This window comes from Phoenix dactylifera, unplaced genomic scaffold (genome assembly GCF_009389715.1).
Source record: "Phoenix dactylifera cultivar Barhee BC4 unplaced genomic scaffold, palm_55x_up_171113_PBpolish2nd_filt_p 001776F, whole genome shotgun sequence".
NCBI lineage: Eukaryota > Viridiplantae > Streptophyta > Magnoliopsida > Arecales > Arecaceae > Phoenix > Phoenix dactylifera.
This window is the reverse complement of record NW_024069074.1, coordinates 14,452-39,335: the sequence shown is the minus strand read 5'-3', so window position 1 is coordinate 39,335 and position 24,884 is coordinate 14,452. Positions and strand designations below refer to the sequence as shown.

The following is a 24,884-nucleotide window of genomic DNA, read 5'->3' as shown; positions in this document are numbered from 1 at the left end:
TTGCGTCCACCAAATTCCATATGCACCTGTTTCCATGGCCATCCTACAGTTCAATCTCATGTAGGGTAAACAAATGCAAAATAATGTTACCATCATGTATATGAAAAGCTTGTAACATAGAACTTCTTGATCCCTCCTGTTTTTAAAAGTAACATTGCACATTAGAATACATTTATCAGGTACTGATCTAAATAAGTTTCTTCTTTTGGAAGAACCGCTTTAGATGCCACAATTGCAGAGCAGAGACTGCAATGCAAACACCGAGGGACATAATACTGAACCATGCAACCCTAGCATTCGTTCTCTCACTCACTTCCCTCATTTCTGCTTCCCTGCATCCACAAAACAAAATAACAATCAGGCATAAGCTGATGCATGATTGACAGATATCTGGCTTGCAAGCTGTGATGGTTCAGTTTATTACCTGGCTTTGAGATATAACAGGTTATTATGGATTGCCCGTGTGGCTGCTTCTAGTTTCTTTAGTTCCAGCTCGACACCCTAATTTAACAAACCCATGTATTATATATATTCACAAGAAGGATAGGTAAAAATTGCAATGGAAGTCCCCGCAATCAGACTAGAACAGGTGGTTTTGTAGTTTCAAGTGTTCACCTCTGTTACGGGGGAACTAAGCCGCCATGCTCCACGTGACCGGCACGCGCGCCCATGAAGACTACGGCTGTCCTTTGATCCAGCAATCCGACCCCGAGTCGGACATCTTCGGCTCCACAGCCCGACCTCGAGTCGGCTGCCCTTCGATCCAGCAGTCCGGCCCCGAGTCGGACATCTTCGGCTTCGCGGCCCGACCCCGAGTCGGCTGCCCCTTAATCTAGCAATCCGACCCCAAGTCGGATATCCTCAGCACCGCAGCCCGACCCCGGGTCGGCTGCCCCCTGATCCAGCACTCCGACCCCGAGTCGGAGATCTCTTGATAACGACAGGCTGCTTCCCAGAGGCACGCCGAGGCCTCCTGCTCCACTACTCCCTGCAACAGCTGTATCCGATGCTGTTCCACGATCTCCTGTATCAGCCGTACAAAGCGGAACTCCACTACGCCCTGTCATGGCCGTACCCAGCGCTGCTCCACGACGCCCTGTAACGGCCATGTCAGTGGCCACTCCGCCGCGCCCACGATGACAAACCCCCCTCAGAGACCCCCCAGCCAGGTATATATGCGGCTGGGGGGAGAAGGGGGGGTAAGCAATATCTTCCAGAGCACTCTCTTGCTTGCGATTATTATCTCTCCTTCTCCTCCAATCTCCTCTGACTTGATCGTCGGAGGGCCCCCACTACCCTAGTGGTGGTGCGAGGCTTGCTCGCAGGTTTCCCGGTGGAAGGTGGAGCATAACCAACACCAACCAAGACAACTCAGACGGAACCCCGTTCACACCGCTGTGTCAATCGTTCTCGGTTTGGACCACCAGCAACAGTTGGCGCTAGAGGAAGGGCCTGATCTCAGAGCGATCGTAATGGCACGGCGAGGTGGTCGTGGAGCTTCCAATGCCTCCGGTCGCGGGGCCTCTCGCGCCTCCGGCCGGGAGGCCGCTGCGTCTCCAACACATTCTCAGCAACACTCCACCATTCCACCCCCCATTCAGATGGTCGAAGCCGCTCAGTTCGACCAGTTAGCCCAACAGGTTCGCACCCTCGCGGAGGCAGTGCAGAACCTGCAGGGTGTGATGTCTCGAGCGCCACAGCGGGCCCAGGAGCCGCTGCCCCCGAGCGCTCACCTGTCTTCCTCAACCCGCGCTCCTTCCTCTCCCATGGGGAGGAGCGCCGGCGCGAGGAAGGTTCTCGAGCACGGTCCATTCTGCCAGGACCTTCTCATCGAAGCTGCGCGGGGTACGAGAGGCGGACCCGGGCGCGTTCTCCGACCCCCCAGTCCTCGAGGGGCCCGCACTCCAGTCGGTCCCCCTCGCGCCGCTCCTTGTCTCCCACCCACCGGTCGCGCTCCCTGGACCGGCGGGTGGACGATCTCCACAGACAACTCCAGGTCCTGAAGGGCCACTCCAAAGATCTCTTCGCCGACTTGGAGATCTCCCAACCGGCGCTTGCCTCGAGGATCCTGCGGACCCCAAATCCGCCGGGATTCAAAATGCCGGCGATCGAGCCCTATGACGGGGCGGCGGACCCGCGGGATCACGTAGAGAGTTTCAGGACTCTTATGCTCCTCCATGGAGCATCAGATCCCCTCCTCTGCAAGGCCTTCCCGGCGACCCTCCGTGGCCCAGCCAGGTCGTGGTTCGCCGGCCTGGAGGCTGACTCTATCCAGTCCTTTGACCAGTTCACTCGCCTCTTCATCAGCCATTTCGCCGTCAGTAGCCGGCGGCGATTGGTTTCCGACTCCCTCTTTGATGTCCGGCAAAACGAGGGAGAAAACCTGCGGGATTACCTTACCCGCTTCAACAAGGCTACATTGGAGGTCCGGAACCTGAGCCAGGAGGTGGCTCTCTCAGCCCTGAAGCGTGGCTTCCGGAAGGGCAGACTCACCTTCTCCCTGGACAAACGCCTGCCGCGGAGCTTCCCGGAGCTGTTGTCTCGGGCGAACCAGTATGCAGACGCCGAGGAGGCAGCCGCCCACCGGAACAAGGAGGCCGCCGAGGCCCCTCTAAAGCTCGGGAAGAAAAGGCGAAAAGAGGCACCCCAGAGGAGGAGCCCGACGCCTCAACATCGGCGCAGAAGCCCGTCACCGGCGAGGAACCACGGCGCCCCACGCCCTCGTTCTCCGCACCGACGCTTCAACCGGTACACCCCACTCCTGGCCCCCCGGGCCCAGATCCTTATGGAGGTCAAGGGGCGGGAGAACCTCCCGGTCCCGAGGCAGATGAAGAAAATCCCTGGGAGGAGGCCCTCTCGAGCGTACTGTGAGTACCACCGAGACCACGGCCACGACACCGAAGACTGCTTCCAGCTTCGGGACGAGATCGAGGCTCTCATCCGCCGAGGGCGTCTCGGTCGATATGTAAACGACCGACGTCCCCCCGCAGACCCGCGCCCGGCCGACCCGGCCCCTCAGGAGCCTCGGGAGCAGAATCGACCCGTCGCGGGCGTGATCCACACCATCACTGGGGGCTGCTCTCGGCCTGTGAGGAACGCAGGGGGCTCGGTGGAAGCATCAGGGGTGGCCGTCGCGAAGAGGCAGCGGGTCGGAAATGTAATCACTTTTTGTGATGAGGATGTAAAGGGGGTTCAGACCCCCCATGATGATGCCATGGTGATCTCCCTCACTATGGCGAACTATGATGTAAGGCGTGTTCTTGTGGATAGTGGAAGCTCAGCTGATATTTTGTTTTACGAGGCCTTCCAAAAGATGAGCTTGTCCCGACAAGTGTTGCACAAAACACCCCCCTCATAGGATTCACTGGAGACGCTATCTCGGCCGAAGGTGTCGTTGAGCTGCCTGTGACTGCGGGCGTTGCACCCGCAGAAGCCACGGTGCGGCTCGGGTTCTTGGTCGTCCGTGTTCCCTCGGCCTACAACGCTATCCTCGGACGACCCGGACTGAACGCCCTTCGCGCGGTAGTCTCTACATACCATTTGCTAATGCGGTTCCCCACAGCGGCCGGGATTGGAGAGGTCCGAGGTGACCAACCGACCGCACGGCAATGTTTTCTAGCAACTCTCAAAGGGAAGAAGCCCGTGGAGGCCCTAAGCGTCGAGTCCCTTGACGCCAGTGACGAGGTGGCTTTGCGGCACGGGGAGCCGGCCGAGGGTGTGATCGAAGTTCCCCTTGAGGAGGGTCGCCCGGACCGTACGGTCCGGGTCGGTGCCAACCTCGACTCGGAAGCTCGACTCAGGTTAGTGGAATTCCTCCGAGCCAATGCTGATGTATTTGCCTGGTCGGCGGCCGATGTACCCGGGATCGACCCGGAGGTCATTTCTCACGCCCTCAACGTCGACCCGACCCACCGACCAGTAAAGCAGAAGAAGAGACACTGTGCCCCGGATCGGATCCGGGTGGTCGACCAGGAGGTAGACAAACTCTTGGATGCAGGCTTCATAAGGGAGGTGAGCTACCCCGAGTGGCTGGCAAACGTCGTACTTGTCCGGAAGGCGAGCGGGAAGTGGAGGATGTGCGTCGACTACACCGACCTGAACAAGGCGTGCCCCAAGGATAGCTTTCCGCTTCCACGGATAGACCAACTGGTCGACGCGACTTCCGGCTATCAGCTGCTGTCTTTCATGGACGCCTTCTCCGGTTACAACCAAATAATGATGGCTCCACAGGACGAGGAGAAAACTGCCTTTATAACAGACCGGGGGCTGTACTGTTACAAGGTAATGCCCTTTGGTCTGAAGAATGCTGGCGCCACTTACCAGCGCCTCGTCAATAAAATCTTCAAGGAGCAGATTGGCCGGAACATGGAGGTGTACGTGGACGATATGCTGGTGAAGAGTCGCCATGCAGACCAGCACATTGCGGATCTGGAGGAGACTTTCGCCACCTTGCGGAAGTTTCGCGTGAAGCTGAACCCAGCGAAGTGCGCCTTTGGTGCTTCGGCCGGGAGGTTCCTCGGTTTCATTGTCAACCAGCGGGGGATCGAGGCCAACCCGGACAAAATCAAGGCCATCCAAGATATGTCCCCTCCGACCAAAGTGAAGGAGGTTCAGGAGCTCGCTGGAAGGGTCGCCGCGCTCGGACGATTTGTGGCAAAATCGGCCGAACGCTGCCAACCGTTCTTCAAGGTGTTGAAGCGTCCGAAAGACTTCCTTTGGACGGCCGAATGTCAAGTGGCATTCGACCAACTCAAGGAGTACTTGGCGTCTCCTCCCCTGCTGTCCAAGCCGCAAGAGGGGGAGATGCTCTACCTCTATCTGGCGGTCTCCCCAACCGCAGTCAGCGCAGTATGATGACCCAAAGATTGATTCATAGATTGATTTTGATGATCACAAAACCTTGAAGTATAGATACTAATGTTTATGTTGCAAGGAGAAAGATATTTATGTTGCAAGGAACATAGCAAGTTGGAAGAACACAAGAAGGCCTCTAAAAGCACTCAAGAAAAGTTGGAAGAAAGCTACAAGTTATTGGCCCAAGTCTCAAGTTCAAAAGATTCAAATTGGAGGAGCAAATTCAAGGAAAATTTAAAAGAATAGTCTTCGAGTCGACTCCTGAGGAATTCGAGTCGACTCCAATGCTTGGCGAGTCAACTCGAGAGTAGAACGAGTCGACTCCAGGGTGTAAAAGGCAGAAAAGTCAGAGAGGGATTTTCGACCCTGAGATTCGAGTCGACTCCTGAGGAATGCGAGTCGACTCCAATGGTTGTCGGGTCGACTCCAAAGAAAGCGAGAGTCGACTCTCAGTGGTACACAAGGGAAAACTCAGAGAAGCAGTTTTTGGACACTGAGATTCGAGTCGACTCCCACAAAGTCCGAGTCGACTCCAAAGACAGCGCAACCCCAAGACAGAAGACGGTATTTTCGTCTCTGAGAGGCGAGTCGACTCCAAGACAAGTCGAGTCGACTCCAAGGCAGCGCGGCTCCAAAATACAGAGGATCAGTTTTCCGACTCTGAGATTCGAGTCGACTCCCAGACAGCTCGAGTCGACTCCAAGGCAGCACTACACTAAGATGACAGAAGACCAACTTTCGAAAACTGAGAGCCGAGTCGACTCCAAGGAAGTTCGAGTCGACTCCAAGACTGGACGAGCCAAAAGACAGAGGATCGGGAGTTCGGACTCTGGGATTCGAGTCGACTCCCAGGATAGTCGAGTCGACTCGAGTGGACAAAATTCAAATTTGGAACAGTTGCCGAGTCGACTCCGGAAAAGCTTGAGTCGACTCCCGCTACAGCCGAGTCGACTCCTGATCGCGCGAGTCGACTCCGATCCCAACGGTAATATTGTCAGGAGGTGCAGACTGGTTCCAACGGCTATATTTTTGTCTCTAACGGCTATATTCTTGTTTCCACTCCATCTAAAGCTATAAAAACAAGAAGAGAGCTAGGGGAGAACTCATGGAAGTGGGAGAGATCATCTAGGAAAGAGATCTCAAAGAGATTACAAAGGAAATCTCCCACAAGCACAAAAGGGCCATCCAAAACGAAATAGAGAGAAGAAGAGCTTCCAAGTGAATCCCAAAGCTTCCTCTCCATCAGTGTGCTGCCTCGGTGATCCACTACTTCGTGCCAAATCAGAAGAGGGTCAAGTAAAGAAGAAGTCGAGCTCCTCCATCTTCAAAACTCGTTTGAGGGCTTCTCTTTACTCTGTTTGTTTATATTGTTATATTTGCTTGTTTAAGAAGCTTTGATTTGTTTTAAACTTTGTTTTATTATCTTGTAACTTGATTCAATCACGGGATTGAATCAAGGGGTTAAGGTTTGTTGGTGAGCCAAAGGGAAAACCAACGGTGTAAGGTTTGTTGGTGAGCCGAAGGGAAAACCAACGGAGATAGGTTTGTTGGTGAGCCGAGGGTAAAACCAACGTGTAAGGGTTTGATTGTGAGCCCGGAAAAACAATCGGAGTGGTTCTAGTCGGTGAGCCTGGGAAAACCGACCGAGTTCGTTGTGCGCTCGTAAAACAACAAGTTGGGTTGTGAGCTTGTAAAACAACCGACTGTAATCTGTAGGATTATAGTGAAATTCCCAAGAAGTCTTGGGGAGTGGATGTAGGTGCTGGGGTGCACCGAACCACTATATGTTTGCTGTGTTTGTAATGCTTTTTGTCATTATCTAACTCACACACTTACTCACTTAGATAAATTGCTTGCTTAACTATTATCCGCGAATTCTTTAGTTGCAAGCATACTCAATCAAGTCACATTCTATACATCAAACTGTCGCTAAGTTTAACTTTCACTGCGCATATATACAACTTAGCATAATTAATCAAAAAGTGCTAGAAGTAGCTTAAAAGTTTTAAAAGACCCAATTCACCCCCCCTCTTGGGTTGTATCTACTGGGCAACAAGTGGTATCAGAGCAGGTGCTCAAATATTATTTGTAGTCTTAACCGACTAGAGCCAAAGATCATGACAACTCAAATAGATAGTTTTCTAGGAGAAGGACAATCAATTGATACACCACCACTATTTAATGGCATAAACTATACACATTGGAAAATACGCATGCGCATCTTTATTCAATCACAAAACTATTATTTATGGAAAATCATAATAAATGATCTTCACACACTCTCTCAAACTTTTAATGAAAAGGATTTAGCACAATTGAATGCTGATGCCATGAACCTTTTATATTGTGCATTAGATAGGAATGAGTTTAATTGCATATCTTCTTGCATGACTGCTAAAGAAATATGGAATATGCTTGAAGACAAATATGAATGCACTAACAAATCTGAAACATCATGTGTAGAAGGAGAGCAGTATCATATTGAAAATCCATGCTTGGTGGCACAAGAGGTACATGCTGAAACTGAAAGCAATTTTACATTTGATGAACTCCATGATGCCTTTTCTGATTTGTATTTAGAATATAAGAAACTTATTTGTAAAAACAAAAACTTGAAGATTGAAAATCAAATTCTAATAGATGAAAAACTGAAACTAACCAGTAAAACTGAAATCTTAATTAAAGAAAATCAAGAACTAAATCAAAGAGATCAACTTCTCACTGAAAGTCATGATAAACTTAAGAAAAACAATGAGTTACTTTCAGAAGATAACAAAAGATTAACTAAAGAAGTTGACAGATTAAAACCTGTTGTTGAAAGATTTACCCTCAGCTCTGAAAAATTGAACCTAATGATAAATAATCAAGGAGCTGAATTTGATAAAGTTACATTAGGATATCAACCTTGGTACACCCAAAAACCTTTTAAGAATATGTTTGTTAAAACAGTTTTTAATTACTCTAAAACAGATTCTTATAAACAAAAGCTAAGTAAAATCTCTTCTGTTGTTCCTAAATCTATACATTACAAATTTGATGAACCAAAAAGGGAGAAACAGAAAATTAAAAGTTTTCCTACTACTCATGTTCGATCTAAGTTTGTTAAATTCAACAAGAGGATACAGAAATACATCCCTTGTAATCCTAAAATCTGTAAATTCATGGACAAAATAGCTATTAAGAGAATATGGGTTCCAAAAGGAATAATTATAGCTAACCTACAAGGACCCAAAAGAGCTTGGGTTCCTAAGTTGAAAATATGATTATTCTTTCAGCAAGCATGTCTAGCTATCCAAGGTTCTAATGAAAGATGTTATCTAAACAATGGGTGCTCTAGACATGTGTTAAAGAATTGAATTTAAAATGTAATTAAAAAGAATGATTTAAATGAAAGAAAGGATGAAATAAGTAATTCTTACATCTTCTCGTATTGAAATTACTTTATTAGTTGATTAAAACATAACTTGAAAGTATTAATCATTTTTGTGATATAAGTGATATTTGTCTTTTTGGGTATGAAAAGAAAATATATTCAAATCACTTCATTTTTTTTTGTATGCTCCACTCACTATTGGATAAGTTGCTAAATGATTAATTAATTCATTAAAAATAACTCTATGAACCCTCTATATGCTTGATTAAGAATTTTTATCCATGGCATTATTTTTATTGATCATCAATATGATAATGTGTACTTGGTATGCTTTTGAATATATGCACTATGAATACCAAGATTAAAGAAACCATCCTTGGCACATAGAATCAACTCATGCTAGTATGTACTTAATCTCAAAAGACCTTGCCATAGGCTTGCTTAGATTATCTACTTAAAGGTCAAAGTTTTGCTATGCATGCTAACTAAGGAAACAAACAAAAATCATTTCTAAATCTAAAGATGTTGTTTCCATCTCTAAGTCTTCAAAAGCTTACATTGGACTTGTTCTTGGAGAATAAAACTGAAGTATTTTTCTGTATTTACTAAATCTTGTAGAAGCGTTTCAAATGAAAAAGGTTTCCAAACTGTGAAGATCATGGCACAGTGTTGAAAACCAAAATCCAGATTAAAGTTATACAGAAAATAGTATTAAATTCAATTATTTCAGCCCCATGGACATCATAAGTAAAAAGGGGTTAATAGAATTCTTGAAGAAATGAAAAAGACAATTATGTATGATAGTCATTTTTTAAAAAAGACTATCATCACTGCTTGTCATACATATGATTTCTATTAGATCTATTTCTGATGAAAATTTTGATCTTCTGAAAAAATGAAAAATGAACCATTGCATATCTTTCATATTTTTCAGTCGTACATGTTATGCTTGATATGCTCTTATGAAAATAATGCCAAATCTGATAGAGATATGTCTATCCTTGGATATCATTCATCAAGCAATGCATATAGAGTATTCAATGAAAAGTTTTTAGTTGCAAAAATATCAAGGTATTTTATTCTTTATGAGACTAATGATTTATTATCAAGATACTAAAATTAAATTATGTATGTATATGGTTAATCTTTTACATATAACAATCTGAAAAACTTGTTAATAATTAGAACCAACTTGGATTTTCAGATATGCTCTTAATGAAGAAAAAGTGATGACTACTAAAAGACTAAATTAAGAAAAGATGAAATAGATCTTGATGAAATTTTTGCATGATTAGAAGTAAAGATCACCATCATCATTTGCTTGCTTTATGAGCTTTATAGTCCATCAAATGAGTGTGTAGAATGGACTCCTATGTGCTTACTTTATTAAAGAAGATATATGTTAAATAACCACCATATTTGAAAACACTCATTACAAATATGATAAAGCAATATATGATTTGATACAAGCATCAAGAGCATGATATAAAAGCTTAAATAACCTTTTTGATAGAAGGTAATAGTGATAATTCTTTGCATCAAAAAATGTGTGACACCTCACTTGCTCAAAGTATACATTAATGACATCATTTCTGGTTCTACTAATGAAGAGTTATATTGCAAGGTGAGTTTGAAATATGTATGATGAATGAATTAACATCTTCTCTCAAACTCCAAATTAAGACAAACAGGAAAGGGGATCTTCATTGACCAATGTTAGTCCACAAGAAAACTCTCATAGAAGATTGGCATGAAGAAGGTATGTCTATGACCCCATCTTGTAGGATTTGAAAAGAATGAGCAAAATAGATCTACTGTTTAAAGCTGTATTGAAGCATGATAGAATAATTATTTTATCATACAGCTAGTAGACCAGGTTGTATGCTCATTATGTGACCTTGTGCAAGACATCAATCTAACTTTAATGAATCATATTTTATTGATAAACAAATAAATCATAATCTGAATTGTGATAGAAATAACTGTTTAAGATAAGTTGATTAAAACTTAGCTAGCGTGCCTTATTGAATAAAATCTAAACTAAATTGATTTTGAAAATAAGAAATTGATTTGACCTTGATAAATCTACCTATTGCCTCACATGCTTGTCCTTGAACCATCTGATTTAATGAAACTATCTCTTTAGTTCAAGTGATATGTGCTTGCTTATATTTAGGGAATCTCTTGAGTAAAGTGACTCAACATGCAACTATTGTCATATCTTATATTGAGTCATCTAGTTAAAAATATATATGTTGGATGAATGCTTTATATCTTAAAGAAACTAATAACCTTCCTTCAAGAAAGAAAAATGAGAAATTTCAACTTGAAGGATATCTTCATGTAAGATACACTAAACATTCACATGCAAACAAGAGAGAGGATCTTCTTCAGCCAAAAGTTCACACATAAGAAATCTAGTTTGGCTTGAAGAACATACAATGAATAGGTAACTTTAGATACCTTTCTCACAAATTAATTGAGCTAAGTCAATAACTTAAATCCTATTATGGCATGATTAAATTCTTTAATTATTAATTTTTGATATCATGTCTATATGTGTATTGACTGACTTATACTTTTAGAAATTGTTTCATGGTTTGCCCAAACTAAAATATATCTTTGTCTGTGTCATAACCATGAAATACACAAGTATATGCTTAAAATTTTGATGTAAAATAACTTGTGAGAAGTTATGAATCCTTGAGCACAATGAAAATGTTGTTTGCATATTCTTTATTCTGCTCTTTCATGTAAATTACTTGAGAATAACAAAAAGAGAGAGAGATAAAGAAAAGAAAATGGATGTTATTCAAGAGAAGTAAAATCTAAGTAAAGGCAAATACTTCAATCTTAAGGAAAAGCAAAACGAACATAATATATTCGGCACATTTGTGAGACTTGTGTGAGCATTCTTTTGGAAGGGATAAAATCCACAATTAATTACACTTAAACAGGGAGAGTTTGAAGTGAACATTTTAACCTTTCTATATTGCTCATCATAGGGATGGTGCCAATGGGGAGGCTAGTGGTAGTACCCCGGCACTATTTGACCCAACTATTCGGTGTAGGGCATATTAGGGACGGCACAAGAGGGAGGCTAGTGGTAGTACCTCGTGCCCCTTCCCAACTCCACCGGATAGGGAGCAAATAGAGTATAAAGCATAAGAAAGTAAAAATGAATGACAAAGTAAATGAAAGTATATAAGAAGAATCAAGTCAAGTTTTAATCACTTGGAAACACACCTTAAGGATGAAATTAGTGGAAGATTATATTTAAATAGGGGGAGTTAATTCGAAAAGAATTGATTTCGATCCTTGACATGCTTGTTCTTAATATTTTAATGTATGACTTAACACACACTATATTTTGCATATAGCATGATATTTTAAATTATGGGTTCTCAATATTTTTTGTAGTTCCCCATACTTGGACAACTTGATTGAATGAAATACTACATAACATCTTTGTTTAGTTTTATTGAAAAGAAATTTCAGATTTGTCATTCACAATCATTGTTAAAATCTGAAAGCTAAATAAAATTGTAGAAAGGAGAAGAGAAGAATATCTCTATTTAGGGAAAATAAATTGATTTTGATCTATCTTTCTACTTGCCTAACTTTGATACATAATGTCCTAATACTTGTTAAAATATCCTTTATTGTGTATCGAAACTCAAAATTAAACACAAAGATTCTGAAAGTGCTTTAATGTTATTGAAATATGTATTTTTCAATCGTAACAATTTAAGATGAGCTACATTGTGAAAGATACATATCTCATATTATGACTTAGAAAGCTTCTATTGAAAATCCTATGTAATTCAGAATCCGATTATGTATAAAAGTTTAAACTCCATATGATTACTAAATAAAATGTTAATGTAAGAAAAACAGAATTTATTTTGATTGCTCCGATACGCATCCGAAACATATCATTTCTTATCTTCAAAGTATACTAATTTTGATTCAAATGATGTGTCTTACGATGATCTTGATTGCAAGTAAATATTTTTAAAATATATGACTTTATTTTAATATTTAAAAAATTTATTGAGCTTCATGTATACATTGCTGAAGAACTGTGATTAAGAAATTGAGTTCTATAAATACACATACCTCAATGATCATCTATATGTTTTTCTCTCCTACATTCTTAGAAACTATCATCAGAATATATATATATAGAGTGAATACTATAAATTTTGAATAATTCTAGATCACTCTACATTCTCGATAACATAGAATTTCAGTTTTATTCACGTTTATTATTAAATTCTGAAATTCAACCAAAGAAAAGAATGATTAAAGAAGAATGCATCTTTTGAGGGGGAGCTTTAGATATTCAGTATCTTATCCTAAAGAAACTTTAATTTGATGCATACCTTGAATTTTATGGATTGATTTTGATGAACCTCCTTATATTGCAAGACATGCTTTAATTACCTTGAGATGAGTTCTATAAAGGCTGTCTTATCTCAAACCTTGAGTCTTATGAAAATGAGCTGAAACTTATAGAAAATATATTTTTGAGATTGACAATTTTATGAACATTATCTTCAAATTCTAAACTCTTAAATGGAATGATCAATAGAGGGGGAGAAAGAAAATTTCAGAAGGAGAGGTCTCACGGAACTTAATTACATAAATCTATAGAAGAGGGAAAGAATACTAAATGAAAAGTGATCCTAATACTCTCCAATATGTATCATCTGAAATTTAAATCTGAAAATCTTTATGATACACCTTGAGGCATGTTATTTGGTTAATATATCTTCTGCACAAATCATGAACCAAATTGCAATTCAAATAGTTGATCTTAAGAGCCTCTAATTTAATGAAAAAAGGGGAGAATAACGTGTTAAATTTTCTTGAGTATCTCGTAGAAAATCTATTTTGGAATTCACTAATGAGTCCTAATTGGCTTGCTCTTTAGAACTTCAATATTGTGCCAATTCATATTTTTATATATGTATCAAATCGTGCTTATTTTCTAAAGGAATAAAAGAAAGTCCTTAAAAGAGCTCTAAGATATATCATAAATTGCATGAATTCATATTTTGGTATTTGTGCCCCAATGCTCTTATTATCATAAAAAGAACTTTGAAGTCATGATCCAACATGATGATATGTTTTTCAAGTATATAAGTTTTGATCTTTTACTCTGAAAATCAATTAAATTGCTCTCATGTTGATAAAATACTTAATAGATTGGGCAAACGTTCTTCAATGAACAAGCTTTCATACTTATTATTAAAGAGAGGTTAGATTTCCACTCATGTTTTTCCTTGAATATCATTTGTGGTACTTCTTGAATTAACCTAAGGAAGATTCCACCTACACTTGATTAGAAAACTATCTGTGGTATCAAATTAGAAAATCTCTTGAATTCACACTCGATGTGTTCTGATCTGATCTTTGTACTTAATGTTTCACTATCTTTTTGATGTTGTCAAAAAGGGGGAGAAATATCTAAGTATATGCTATATACTCAGAATGCTTTATTACTTTGAATTGAATACAAATCAGCTTAAAATTTAAATATGTTGATTGTGTTAAGCTGATTAAATCTAAAGCATTATCATGAAGTATGTTTTTAAATATATATGTTTTTCCACTTCATGCAACTTAGCTATGTATTACTTCTAGAAATACAATATCTTTTATATTGCATATACTCCAAGTTTTGTCATCATCAAAAAGGGGGAGATTGATGACCCAAAGATTGATTCATAGATTGATTTTGATGATCACAAAACCTTGAAGTATAGATACTAATGTTTATGTTGCAAGGAGAAAGATATTTATGTTGCAAGGAACATAGCAAGTTGGAAGAACACAAGAAGGCCTCTAAAAGCACTCAAGAAAAGTTGGAAGAAAGCTACAAGTTATTGGCCCAAGTCTCAAGTTCAAAAGATTCAAATTGGAGGAGCAAATTCAAGGAAAATTTAAAAGAATAGTCTTCGAGTCGACTCCTGAGGAATTCGAGTCGACTCCAATGCTTGGCGAGTCAACTCGAGAGTAGAACGAGTCGACTCCAGGGTGTAAAAGGCAGAAAAGTCAGAGAGGGATTTTCGACCCTGAGATTCGAGTCGACTCCTGAGGAATGCGAGTCGACTCCAATGGTTGTCGGGTCGACTCCAAAGAAAGCGAGAGTCGACTCTCAGTGGTACACAAGGGAAAACTCAGAGAAGCAGTTTTTGGACACTGAGATTCGAGTCGACTCCCACAAAGTCCGAGTCGACTCCAAAGACAGCGCAACCCCAAGACAGAAGACGGTATTTTCGTCTCTGAGAGGCGAGTCGACTCCAAGACAAGTCGAGTCGACTCCAAGGCAGCGCGGCTCCAAAATACAGAGGATCAGTTTTCCGACTCTGAGATTCGAGTCGACTCCCAGACAGCTCGAGTCGACTCCAAGGCAGCACTACACTAAGATGACAGAAGACCAACTTTCGAAAACTGAGAGCCGAGTCGACTCCAAGGAAGTTCGAGTCGACTCCAAGACTGGACGAGCCAAAAGACAGAGGATCGGGAGTTCGGACTCTGGGATTCGAGTCGACTCCCAGGATAGTCGAGTCGACTCGAGTGGACAAAATTCAAATTTGGAACAGTTGCCGAGTCGACTCCGGAAAAGCTTGAGTCGACTCCCGCTACAGCCGAGTCGACTCCTGATCGCGCGAGTCGACTCCGATCCCAACGGTAATATTGTCAGGAGGTGCAGACTGGTTCCAACGGCTATATTTTTGTCTCTAACGGCTATATTCTTGTTTCCACTCCATCTAAAGCTATAAAAACAAGAAGAGAGCTAGGGGAGAACTCATGGAAGTGGGAGAGATCATCTAGGAAAGAGATCTCAAAGAGATTACAAAGGAAATCTCCCACAAGCACAAAAGGGCCATCCAAAACGAAATAGAGAGAAGAAGAGCTTCCAAGTGAATCCCAAAGCTTCCTCTCCATCAGTGTGCTGCCTCGGTGATCCTCTACTTCGTGCCAAATCAGAAGAGGGTCAAGTAAAGAAGAAGTCGAGCTCCTCCATCTTCAAAACTCGTTTGAGGGCTTCTCTTTACTCTGTTTGTTTATATTGTTATATTTGCTTGTTTAAGAAGCTTTGATTTGTTTTAAACTTTGTTTTATTATCTTGTAACTTGATTCAATCACGGGATTGAATCAAGGGGTTAAGGTTTGTTGGTGAGCCAAAGGGAAAACCAACGGTGTAAGGTTTGTTGGTGAGCCGAAGGGAAAACCAACGGAGATAGGTTTGTTGGTGAGCCGAGGGTAAAACCAACGTGTAAGGGTTTGATTGTGAGCCCGGAAAAACAATCGGAGTGGTTCTAGTCGGTGAGCCTGGGAAAACCGACCGAGTTCGTTGTGCGCTCGTAAAACAACAAGTTGGGTTGTGAGCTTGTAAAACAACCGACTGTAATCTGTAGGATTATAGTGAAATTCCCAAGAAGTCTTGGGGAGTGGATGTAGGTGCTGGGGTGCACCGAACCACTATATGTTTGCTGTGTTTGTAATGCTTTTTGTCATTATCTAACTCACACACTTACTCACTTAGATAAATTGCTTGCTTAACTATTATCCGCGAATTCTTTAGTTGCAAGCATACTCAATCAAGTCACATTCTATACATCAAACTGTCGCTAAGTTTAACTTTCACTGCGCATATATACAACTTAGCATAATTAATCAAAAAGTGCTAGAAGTAGCTTAAAAGTTTTAAAAGACCCAATTCACCCCCCCTCTTGGGTTGTATCTACTGGGCAACACAGTACTAGTTCGGGAAGAGGCAAAGCTCCAGAAGCCTGTGTACTACATCAGCCGGGTCCTACGGGATGCCGAGACGCGGTATACGAAGGCGGAAAAGATCGCCTTCGCGCTGCTCACCGCGGCCAGGAGGCTTCGCCCCTATTTCCAGGCTCATCCCGTCACCCTCTTGACCGATCAACCACTGCGGCAGATCCTCAGCAATCCTGAGAATGCGGGACGGCTGGTGAAGTGGGCAGTAGAACTTGGTGAGTTCGACATCCGCTACCAGCCCCGACCCGCCATCAAGGCCCAGGTGCTCGCGGACTTCCTCGCTGAGTGCACTGTGCAGGAGGCGGAACCTAGGCCGCCGGAAACACCCAGCCTCGACCTCCCAATCTGGACGCTTCACATTGATGGGTCGTCGAACCCCGAAGGTGGAGGGGCCGGGCTGGTCCTTACCAGTCCCGATGGAGTGATAGCCGAGTATGCCTTGAGGTTCGGATTTCCAGTGACCAACAACGAGGCGGAATACGAGGCCCTAGTCACAGGACTCAGACTCACCAAGGAGCTCGGCATCCGGCGTTTGAAGGTCTTCACCGACTCCCAGCTGGTGGTCGGGCAGGTCCGAGGGGAGTTCGAGGCTCGGAGCCCGACCATGCAGAGCTATGTCTGGAAGGTGCAAGCACTCATTCCCGACCTCGGCAGTGTTGACATTCAGCAGGTCCCGAGAAGCGAAAATGCCAGGGCCGACAGGCTGTCCCGCTTGGTGGGCGCAGACGCGCACAACTTGTCGAGGGCGATCTACCTGGAGACCCTGGATGCCCCGAGCATCGGCGAGGCCGGAGCGGTGATGGCGATTGATCCGGAGCCATCTTGGATGGACCCGCTCGTCGCCTACCTCGCCGAAGGGATCCTCCCAGAGGACGAAGATCAAGCTCGGCGACTCGTCATGAAGTCCGCCCACTACGTACTCTATGAAGGGAGGCTGTATCGGACCTCGTTCACCGCCCCCCTCTTAAGGTGCCTCCGCCCCTTGGAAGCGGCCTACGCCCTCAGCGAAATCCACGAAGGCATCTGCGGATCGCACCTGGGGGCTAGGTCCTTGGCGCATAAGATCATGAGGCAAGGCTATTATTGGCCTACCTTGTTGGAGGACTCAAAGGATCATGTGCGGAAATGCGACGCCTGCCAGCGCCACGCCAACGTCCAGAGAGTCCCTTCTGTCCCCTTGGCACCAATCACTGCACCCTGGCCCTTCGCCCAGTGGGGAATGGACATCCTCGGACCATTCCCCGTCGCTTCAGCTCAGCGGAAATTTTTGATTGTTGCAATCGACTACTTCACCAAGTGGGTGGAAGCAGAGCCGCTGGCCACTATCACGGAGGTGCAAGTCCGGAAGTTCGTGAAGAAGAACATCATTGTCCGATTTGGGGTACCTCGGGTCCTCATCTCGGATAATGGGCGACAGTTCGACAACAAGCATTTCCGTGACTTCTGCGAGGAGTTCGGGATCGAGCATCGGTTCACATCTGTGTCGCATCCCCAAACCAACGGCGAGGCCGAGGTCACAAATCGGACAATCCTCCAAGGAATCAAAGCGCGAATCGGTCGGACGGGGCAAGCTTGGGTCGAAGAACTCGAGAATGTCCTTTGGGCGTATCGGACCACGCATCGGACCCCTACCAGGGAGACGCCTTTCAGCCTAACCTATGGCACGGAAGCCGTTGTCCCCGTGGAGCTCGGACTCCCCTCACCTCGGGTGGCCGCGCACCGACCCGAGGCCAATTCGGAACAACTCCGAGGGAACCTGGATCTCTTAGAAGAAGCGAGGGAAATGGCGCAGGTTCGGATGGCGATGTATCAGCGGAGGGTGGCCCGATATTACAACTCCAAGGTCCGACCGAAGCTTTTCAGAATCGGAGATCTGGTGCTAAGGCGAGCTAAAGCATCTCGACCTGCGGAAGGTGGGAAGCTAGCGCCAAATTGGGAAGGCCCATATAAGGTTCGCTGGGTAAACCGACCTGGCTCCTACCAGTTGGAGGCCCTAGATGGTCGAGAAATTCTAAGGAGCTGGAATTCCGCTAACCTGCGGATGTATTACCAGTAGAACGACGATGCCAGAAAGACAGTTCAAAAATGTATAACGCTTTGCATTTCAATAATTTCTGGTTACAACGGCGTGCTCGTGTGATTACAAGGAATTCCCAGGGGGGAATTAGGGTGTAAAGAAAGTAAAGAAGAGGTGGAGACTCCGAGGAGCTGAAGATCTGGGATCCCGAAACCTCCATCTGAAGCGGTTGCAATCCCGTCGGAAGTGGGTGCTTCCAACCGGAGGCGCCATCGGCGTCTCACGAAAGAGACGAAGAGCCGGCGCGGATGAAGAAGAAGTGGACGAAAGAGAGGTCCACACTGCCTCCAACCGGAGGCGCCATCCACGCCCCACGAAGAGGATGAGGAGCCGCCGCCGACGAAGCTCCCGCTGCCTCCAGAGGAACGCCACCTCCAAGGGATATTCCGGTCCTCCCCAGTGTTAGGGGAGAGAAGGAATACGAGGGGGAAGAGCATATGGAGGCGCGGTCCCGGATCAGGCGTCTGGTGCAGAGCTCAATCGGGAGGCTGAACTTCAAGGAGGGGAGATGTGATCCCGGATGAAACGCCTAGAGCGGAGTTCCGCCGGGGAGACCCTCCTTGCTGATCCCAGATGAAACGGCTAGTTGGTTGAAGTCGCGAGGGGCGCGCCTCCCGTTCCTTCGGCAGGAGTCTCTCAGCCATGCGCCAGAGAGAAGGTCCACGATCCATGGCAACTTGAACAGCTCCGGCTTGGCAGGCTCCATCGCACCTGCACCTATATTTATAGCCAAACTGCGGCCCCCCGGTCGTTCCGATACGGGTGGCTCCAATAAATGCGGGCGCATTGAATCCGGAGCCGATCCGGCTCTCAAGGCGTATCTTCCCGCGATTTCCTAAGCGTCATTCTCCTTAATCGCATTTTTTGTGCAGGACACTCCGGGTGCCCTGTACCCCTAGGTCCACGTATCTCCGCCCGCGCCCAGGCCGCATCCGCCTCGAAGAACGCGCGCATCGCGGCCGCTTAACTGACACTCCTCGCAAGCAGCAACTGGCGATCCGATTTCCCAGGTAACGCATCAATTAGCGTTTAATGCCCTTCTGGTGTTCCCCAGGCAACGCTTGGAGAAGAGGAGAAACACGATCGCAGCTGGCCACGGAGAAACCCCGTCGGGCTGCAAGCGACAGGCGCATGGCCAACGAGCGGAATCTCCCGAGGCTCGGCCCTCGGATGCCAGGCTAACCCGATGATCATCCCGGAAGCAGACTAGCCTAAAGCCCCGACCGGTCGCCTCGGCTTGCACCAGCCTTGGCCGACCAACGAGCGGAATCTCCCGAGGCTCGGCCCTCGGATGCCAGGCTAACCCGATGATCATCCCGGGAGCAGACTAGCCTGAAGCCCCGACTGGTCGCCTTGGCTTGCGCCAGCCTTGGCCGACCAACGAGCGGAATCTCCCGAGGCTCGGCCCTCGGATGCCAGGCTAACCCGATGATCATCCCGGGAGCAGACTAGCCTGAAGCCCCGACCGGTCGCCTTGGCTTGCGCCAGCCTTGGCCGACCAACGAGCGGAATCTCCCGAGGCTCGGCCCTCGGATGCCAGGCTAACCCGATGACCATCCCGGGACCAGACTAGCCTGAAGCCCCGACCGGTCGCCTCGGCTTGCGCCAGCCTTGGCCGACCAACGAGCGGAATCTCCCGAGGCTCGGCCCTCGGATGCCAGGCTAACCCGATGACCATCCCGGGAGCAGACTAGCCTGAAGCCCCGACCGGTCGCCTCGGCTTGCGCCAGCCTTGGCCGACCAACGAGCGGAATCTCCTGAGGCTCGGTCCTCGGATGCCAGGCTAACCCGATGACCATCCCGGGACCAGACTAGCCTGAAGCCCCGACCGGTCGCCTCGGCTTGCGCCAGCCTTGGCCGACCAACGAGCGGAATTTCCTGGGGCCGGAAGAACTTCGAGAGTCAGGAGTCGGCAAGACGCCGCCAAGAGTTAAAAAGAAAAAAAGAGGAGGACGAAAGCGAGATGAAGAAACATTCGACTTGTATTAATTTTCATTGTTTCAGGGCCAAGGCCCATACAATTTGGCAAAATGCCGATATACAAAAAAAGAGGACGCCTGGCCGCCGAAGGGTCGCTCGCGCCCCAAAGGCAAATCGACACCATTAAGGAAGGATGTCCGCCGAAATCCTCAGACTGCCAGGTCAGCAACAACCGCCATACGCCATAAAGAAGGCGGGGAGCTCGAAGCGCGCGCGCCTCTCCGAGGGATGGCGGCAATCTCGAAGCATCACTCCCTTCACCCGTTCCCCTTCTGGTTCCAGGCTCGGAAGTGGGGGGCTACTGTTACGGGGGAACTAAGCCGCCATGCTCCACGTGACCGGCACGCGCGCCCATGAAGACTACGGCTGTCCTTTGATCCAGCAATCCGACCCCGAGTCGGACATCTTCGGCTCCACAGCCCGACCTCGAGTCGGCTGCCCTTCGATCCAGCAGTCCGGCCCCGAGTCGGACATCTTCGGCTTCGCAGCCCGACCCCGAGTCGGCTGCCCCTTAATCTAGCAATCCGACCCCAAGTCGGATATCCTCAGCACCGCAGCCCGACCCCGGGTCGGCTGCCCCCTGATCCAGCACTCCGACCCCGAGTCGGAGATCTCTTGATAACGACAGGCTGCTTCCCAGAGGCACGCCGAGGCCTCCTGCTCCACTACTCCCTGCAACGGCTGTATCCGATGCTGTTCCACGATCTCCTGTATCAGCCGTACAAAGCGGAACTCCACTACGCCCTGTCATGGCCGTACCCAGCGCTGCTCCACGACGCCCTGTAACGGCCATGTCAGTGGCCACTCCGCCGCGCCCACGATGACAAACCCCCCTCAGAGACCCCCCAGCCAGGTATATATGCGGCTGGGGGGAGAAGGGGGGGTAAGCAATATCTTCCAGAGCACTCTCTTGCTTGCGATTATTATCTCTCCTTCTCCTCCAATCTCCTCTGACTTGATCGTCGGAGGGCCCCCACTACCCCAGTGGTGGTGCGAGGCTTGCTCGCAGGTTTCCCGGTGGAAGGTGGAGCGTAACCAACACCAACCAAGACAACTCAGATGGAACCCCGTTCACACCGCTGTGTCAATCGTTCTCGGTTTGGACCACCAGCAACAACCTCGATCTTTTCTTTCCTAGCAACTGAATCCCAGTCCTTTGCAGCAATCCCAATCTTCCAGTCAAGGTTAACACTTGCACCTACACCTTTGTCGCCACTATCTTTCCAGAAACATGCTAGATAGTTGCCAGCCTCAGTGGTTGTGAATGCAAACTGACCTACAGTAACATTTTCTCTGTGATAAAGTGTGTTTCCATATGGAGATGTCACCTGCAAAAGAACAGTTTGATCCAGCAATAAGAAAAGCCCAAGTACATTCAAAAAGTAAGAGATATTAATGCATTCATCTCCAATCACATTTGAGCAACCATAGTTAAAGTTGGCCTAACTTGGCTCAACAAAACCAAACGAGCACATTCAGAAGTACATCAGAATGGATAAGCTCGATTTGGTTTGTACATAAACCCAATAGGCACAACAGGGAACAGAAGCAGAAAAAAATACATGAATGGGCAGCAGCAAAAGATGCTTAAATGATGTTCTAGAGCTGGAAATGTAAAAAAGTGTAATTAAATAAGCAGTAAACATGTGTGTTATTTATAAGAAAGAATAAAGAAACCAGAGCAGAACCACTGAGAAACTACAATTCAGTAGTTCCAGTAGTTGTTTAATATTTTCATGTACTTCATAATGGTCCTTATGATTTGCCATGCATTTTTCGTTCATATTTCCCAGATGCTCACCTATTGGGGGAAACAGAATTGCATATTCAGGAAACTCTAATTTTATTGGGAAGCTGATTACCTAGTAGGGCAGAAACTACAATTTACTCTTCGACCTTTCTGTTCTGATAGACTGATTCCTTCTAATGTGAGAGCATGCTGGTACGCAAAAGCATGAAATGATTTTGGTTTGCAGAGCCAGTAGCATAGTAGTTTTCCTTTCTTCTTTTTTTTTTTTTTTGCCCTTTTTCTTAACAGATACTTGGGCTATATGAAAACTTGCTGTTATTTTCCTGCTCGGCATAAACTTCCAAGTCCATTTCTTGTTTGAAATCACTATAATTAATTGATACATATAATATGATAAATGGTGAAAACCATTTGTTCGAGTGGTTGATAAGGTGGGAACAATTTGGTGAAGAAAGATTATTCAGCCTGTGGAAGATAGTGAAGCAGGCATACAAAAGCTAGATGAAAGAGCACAAACACTAGTTCTGTGTCCACAAATTATACTTACCCCTTCCTAAAGGATGCCAGGTTGAAAAAATTCTTATTATGGCATTGGTTGAGCTCTAATAAGAATCTTTTAAATTTCACCAAAATGCGATTACCTTGTGTAGACGAAAATTCTCTTCTTAATCATCATCATTATCATCACCCAAGCCCCTGTACATGAAATCTGATTCACTATGGAGCACAATAAAAAGGCTCCATGCTAGGATCAGGCTTTTTTTTAATTAACACTACCAGCTATCAACACAGTGACAACTATATTGGTATGGATTTTCTTATCTAGACAATATTACGTTAGCCTGGGACTGCCAAGAAACCTCAAGAGTTCAAGTTGGGTAAGTTGATATTTGTAGTTTAAACTTATGCAACCATGGAACAACCTCCTGAAACCCCGATAATTGAAAGAGCCTAGACAAACAAGGTGACATTGTTCGTAATTGGAAATTGCATTCATCTTTGAGCCTCTAAGTATAAAACAGAATCAAAGACCTAAACAGCCTATTAAGCATCTTAGAAGCAACAACATGAAACAATATTAAGTATTACCAACTAGCATGCATCCATATAATATGAATTCACATATTTGCTTAAGATTACATGATAATCTCAACATTGGATTTCAAGGTATAAAGAACCACAGACTGCCCAAATAGGCAGTGATGGGAGACAAAATAGATCGTCCTACTCCAGCGTGGAACCACCCAATTCCTGCCGAGCAGACCTCAGAGCCGAGCAAGCCAGGCCTCGGTCCCACTAAGAGCCAGGCCGATCTCGGACCCAGCCAAAGGCCGAGCCGACCTCGGCCAGAGGCCAGGCCAACCTCGGACCCAGCCGAAGGCCGAGCCGACCTCGGCCCTGTCAACCTTGATCTCGTCAAAGATCCCGCAGATCCTCAGAATTCAAATTCAAACAAATCTGGAAAGATATCTCCCGAATCCTCCATCCACGGAATTAATCTCCATGAACAAATCTGGAAAGATATCTCCCGAGTCCTCCGCCCGTGGGATTGATCTTCGTTATCCACGCCATCTCCTACTAATGGCCAGCTGATCACAGCTCGGCCTGAGAATTCAAGTAACGGCCAAACCCCCCACCCTATAAAAAGGGGGTAGGGAAAGACCCTCAGCAAGCAATTGGAAGCAATACAAAGCAATTCAAAATACTCAGAAACTTCTCCAAAAAACCCCACTAACTTAGCCATCAGAGGGCCTTCGCAGGAATCTCCGGCCATGGCTTCGTGCAGGTACACCGGTGCGCAGGAGGTGGCTCTCTTTATTCATCCCGGCCGGCGGCTTCTCAACTTCCTCCGGCATGGTCATCCCCTGGCCAAATTTCAACCACAACAGGTAGGACTCCTAATATCCTAGTGGGCCTAGTCACTGCCTAGGCACCAAGGCAGACCTTGGTAGCCGGAATCTTCTACTTAGGATGGGATATCTTCTCCGGAAGCTCGTCAAGAGCTCGGCCAGCACCTTCCTAAGCAATCATCATCATCATGAATGCTCGTCCAACTCATCCTGTGAATGCTTAAAGTTAACTAAGAGGCAGACTGCCTAAGGAAAACATGAATGCTTTAAGTTAACTTCTTCTCCTGAAGGACTATCCATTATACTGTTTAGGTATCACTTTAGTAACTAACAGCTTAATCCCTAAGACCATTTGGGTTCACCTAATTTCCAGAGGATCAGCTCCCTCCTTTCCCACTTGGGTTACCTCTAGCTATAAAATCTACCCTTCATAAATACTGATAAGAAAGAAAGACATCAGAAATACGTTATAGTTAACAATTCCCAAATATGAACCAAAATTTAAGATCTCAAATAAAAAACCTTGAACTTGAAGAGTCTTATGAGAATGTCCTTCCAAGCATGTTTGGTTGTAGAAGCAGAAATTACTACAAAATTTTAAAGAAAGTAGGAGAAAAATGATGTTCAAGACAACCCCTACAAAAACAAACTACTGTAGCATTTATTATTTGGATGGTTGCATGACCAGACAAATCTCTCTGTCAGCAGTAGCAACCAGAAAATAGATTTTAAACAAACAAATAACAGTTAGCCATTACAAACCAGGCAAAGGAAATTTTAGCTGTCTAAAGTAACCTCAAGCCCTTTAATGACGAGAAAAAGGCAGTTTTGCAATCATCTCCAGCTCTTCCATCTCTAGTCCACCACTTCTTGTCATTCATATTGACACGCATTGCACAAACAAAAAATAACAAACTGACTATTAATCAAAATCCTCAAGAAACTTTAATTCAATCTTTTTGTGATATTCACATTCTTCAAAAATATAAAATGCAATAGAAATTAAAAAAATTTATCTGCTTGAGCTATGGGTGGAACCCCACAAGATCCCTTTCTTTTGTGCAATACATAGACCAAGAGAAACCAGATATTAACAAACTTACTTGGAGTTGGAATACTCAATAGCCCTTTTCTCTCTCGTCACAAATTCCAAAATCCAATGAAAAGTCAGCTGTTAAAATAACAATGTAGGAACAACCT

At 45.4% G+C, this 24,884-nt stretch overlaps 1 protein-coding gene across 1 annotated transcript; it reads right to left on the bottom strand.

Moving 5' to 3' along the window:
• Positions 1–24,500, bottom strand: LOC120109081 (transmembrane emp24 domain-containing protein p24delta3-like; the record flags this gene model as incomplete). The annotated part of the gene is made up of 4 exons (XM_039122816.1): positions 1–332; positions 425–501; positions 21,203–21,412; positions 24,480–24,500. Coding segments are annotated over 4 exons (453 nt in total), but the record flags the coding sequence as incomplete, so codon positions are not given.
• Between the last annotated feature and the right edge of the window lie 384 nt (positions 24,501–24,884).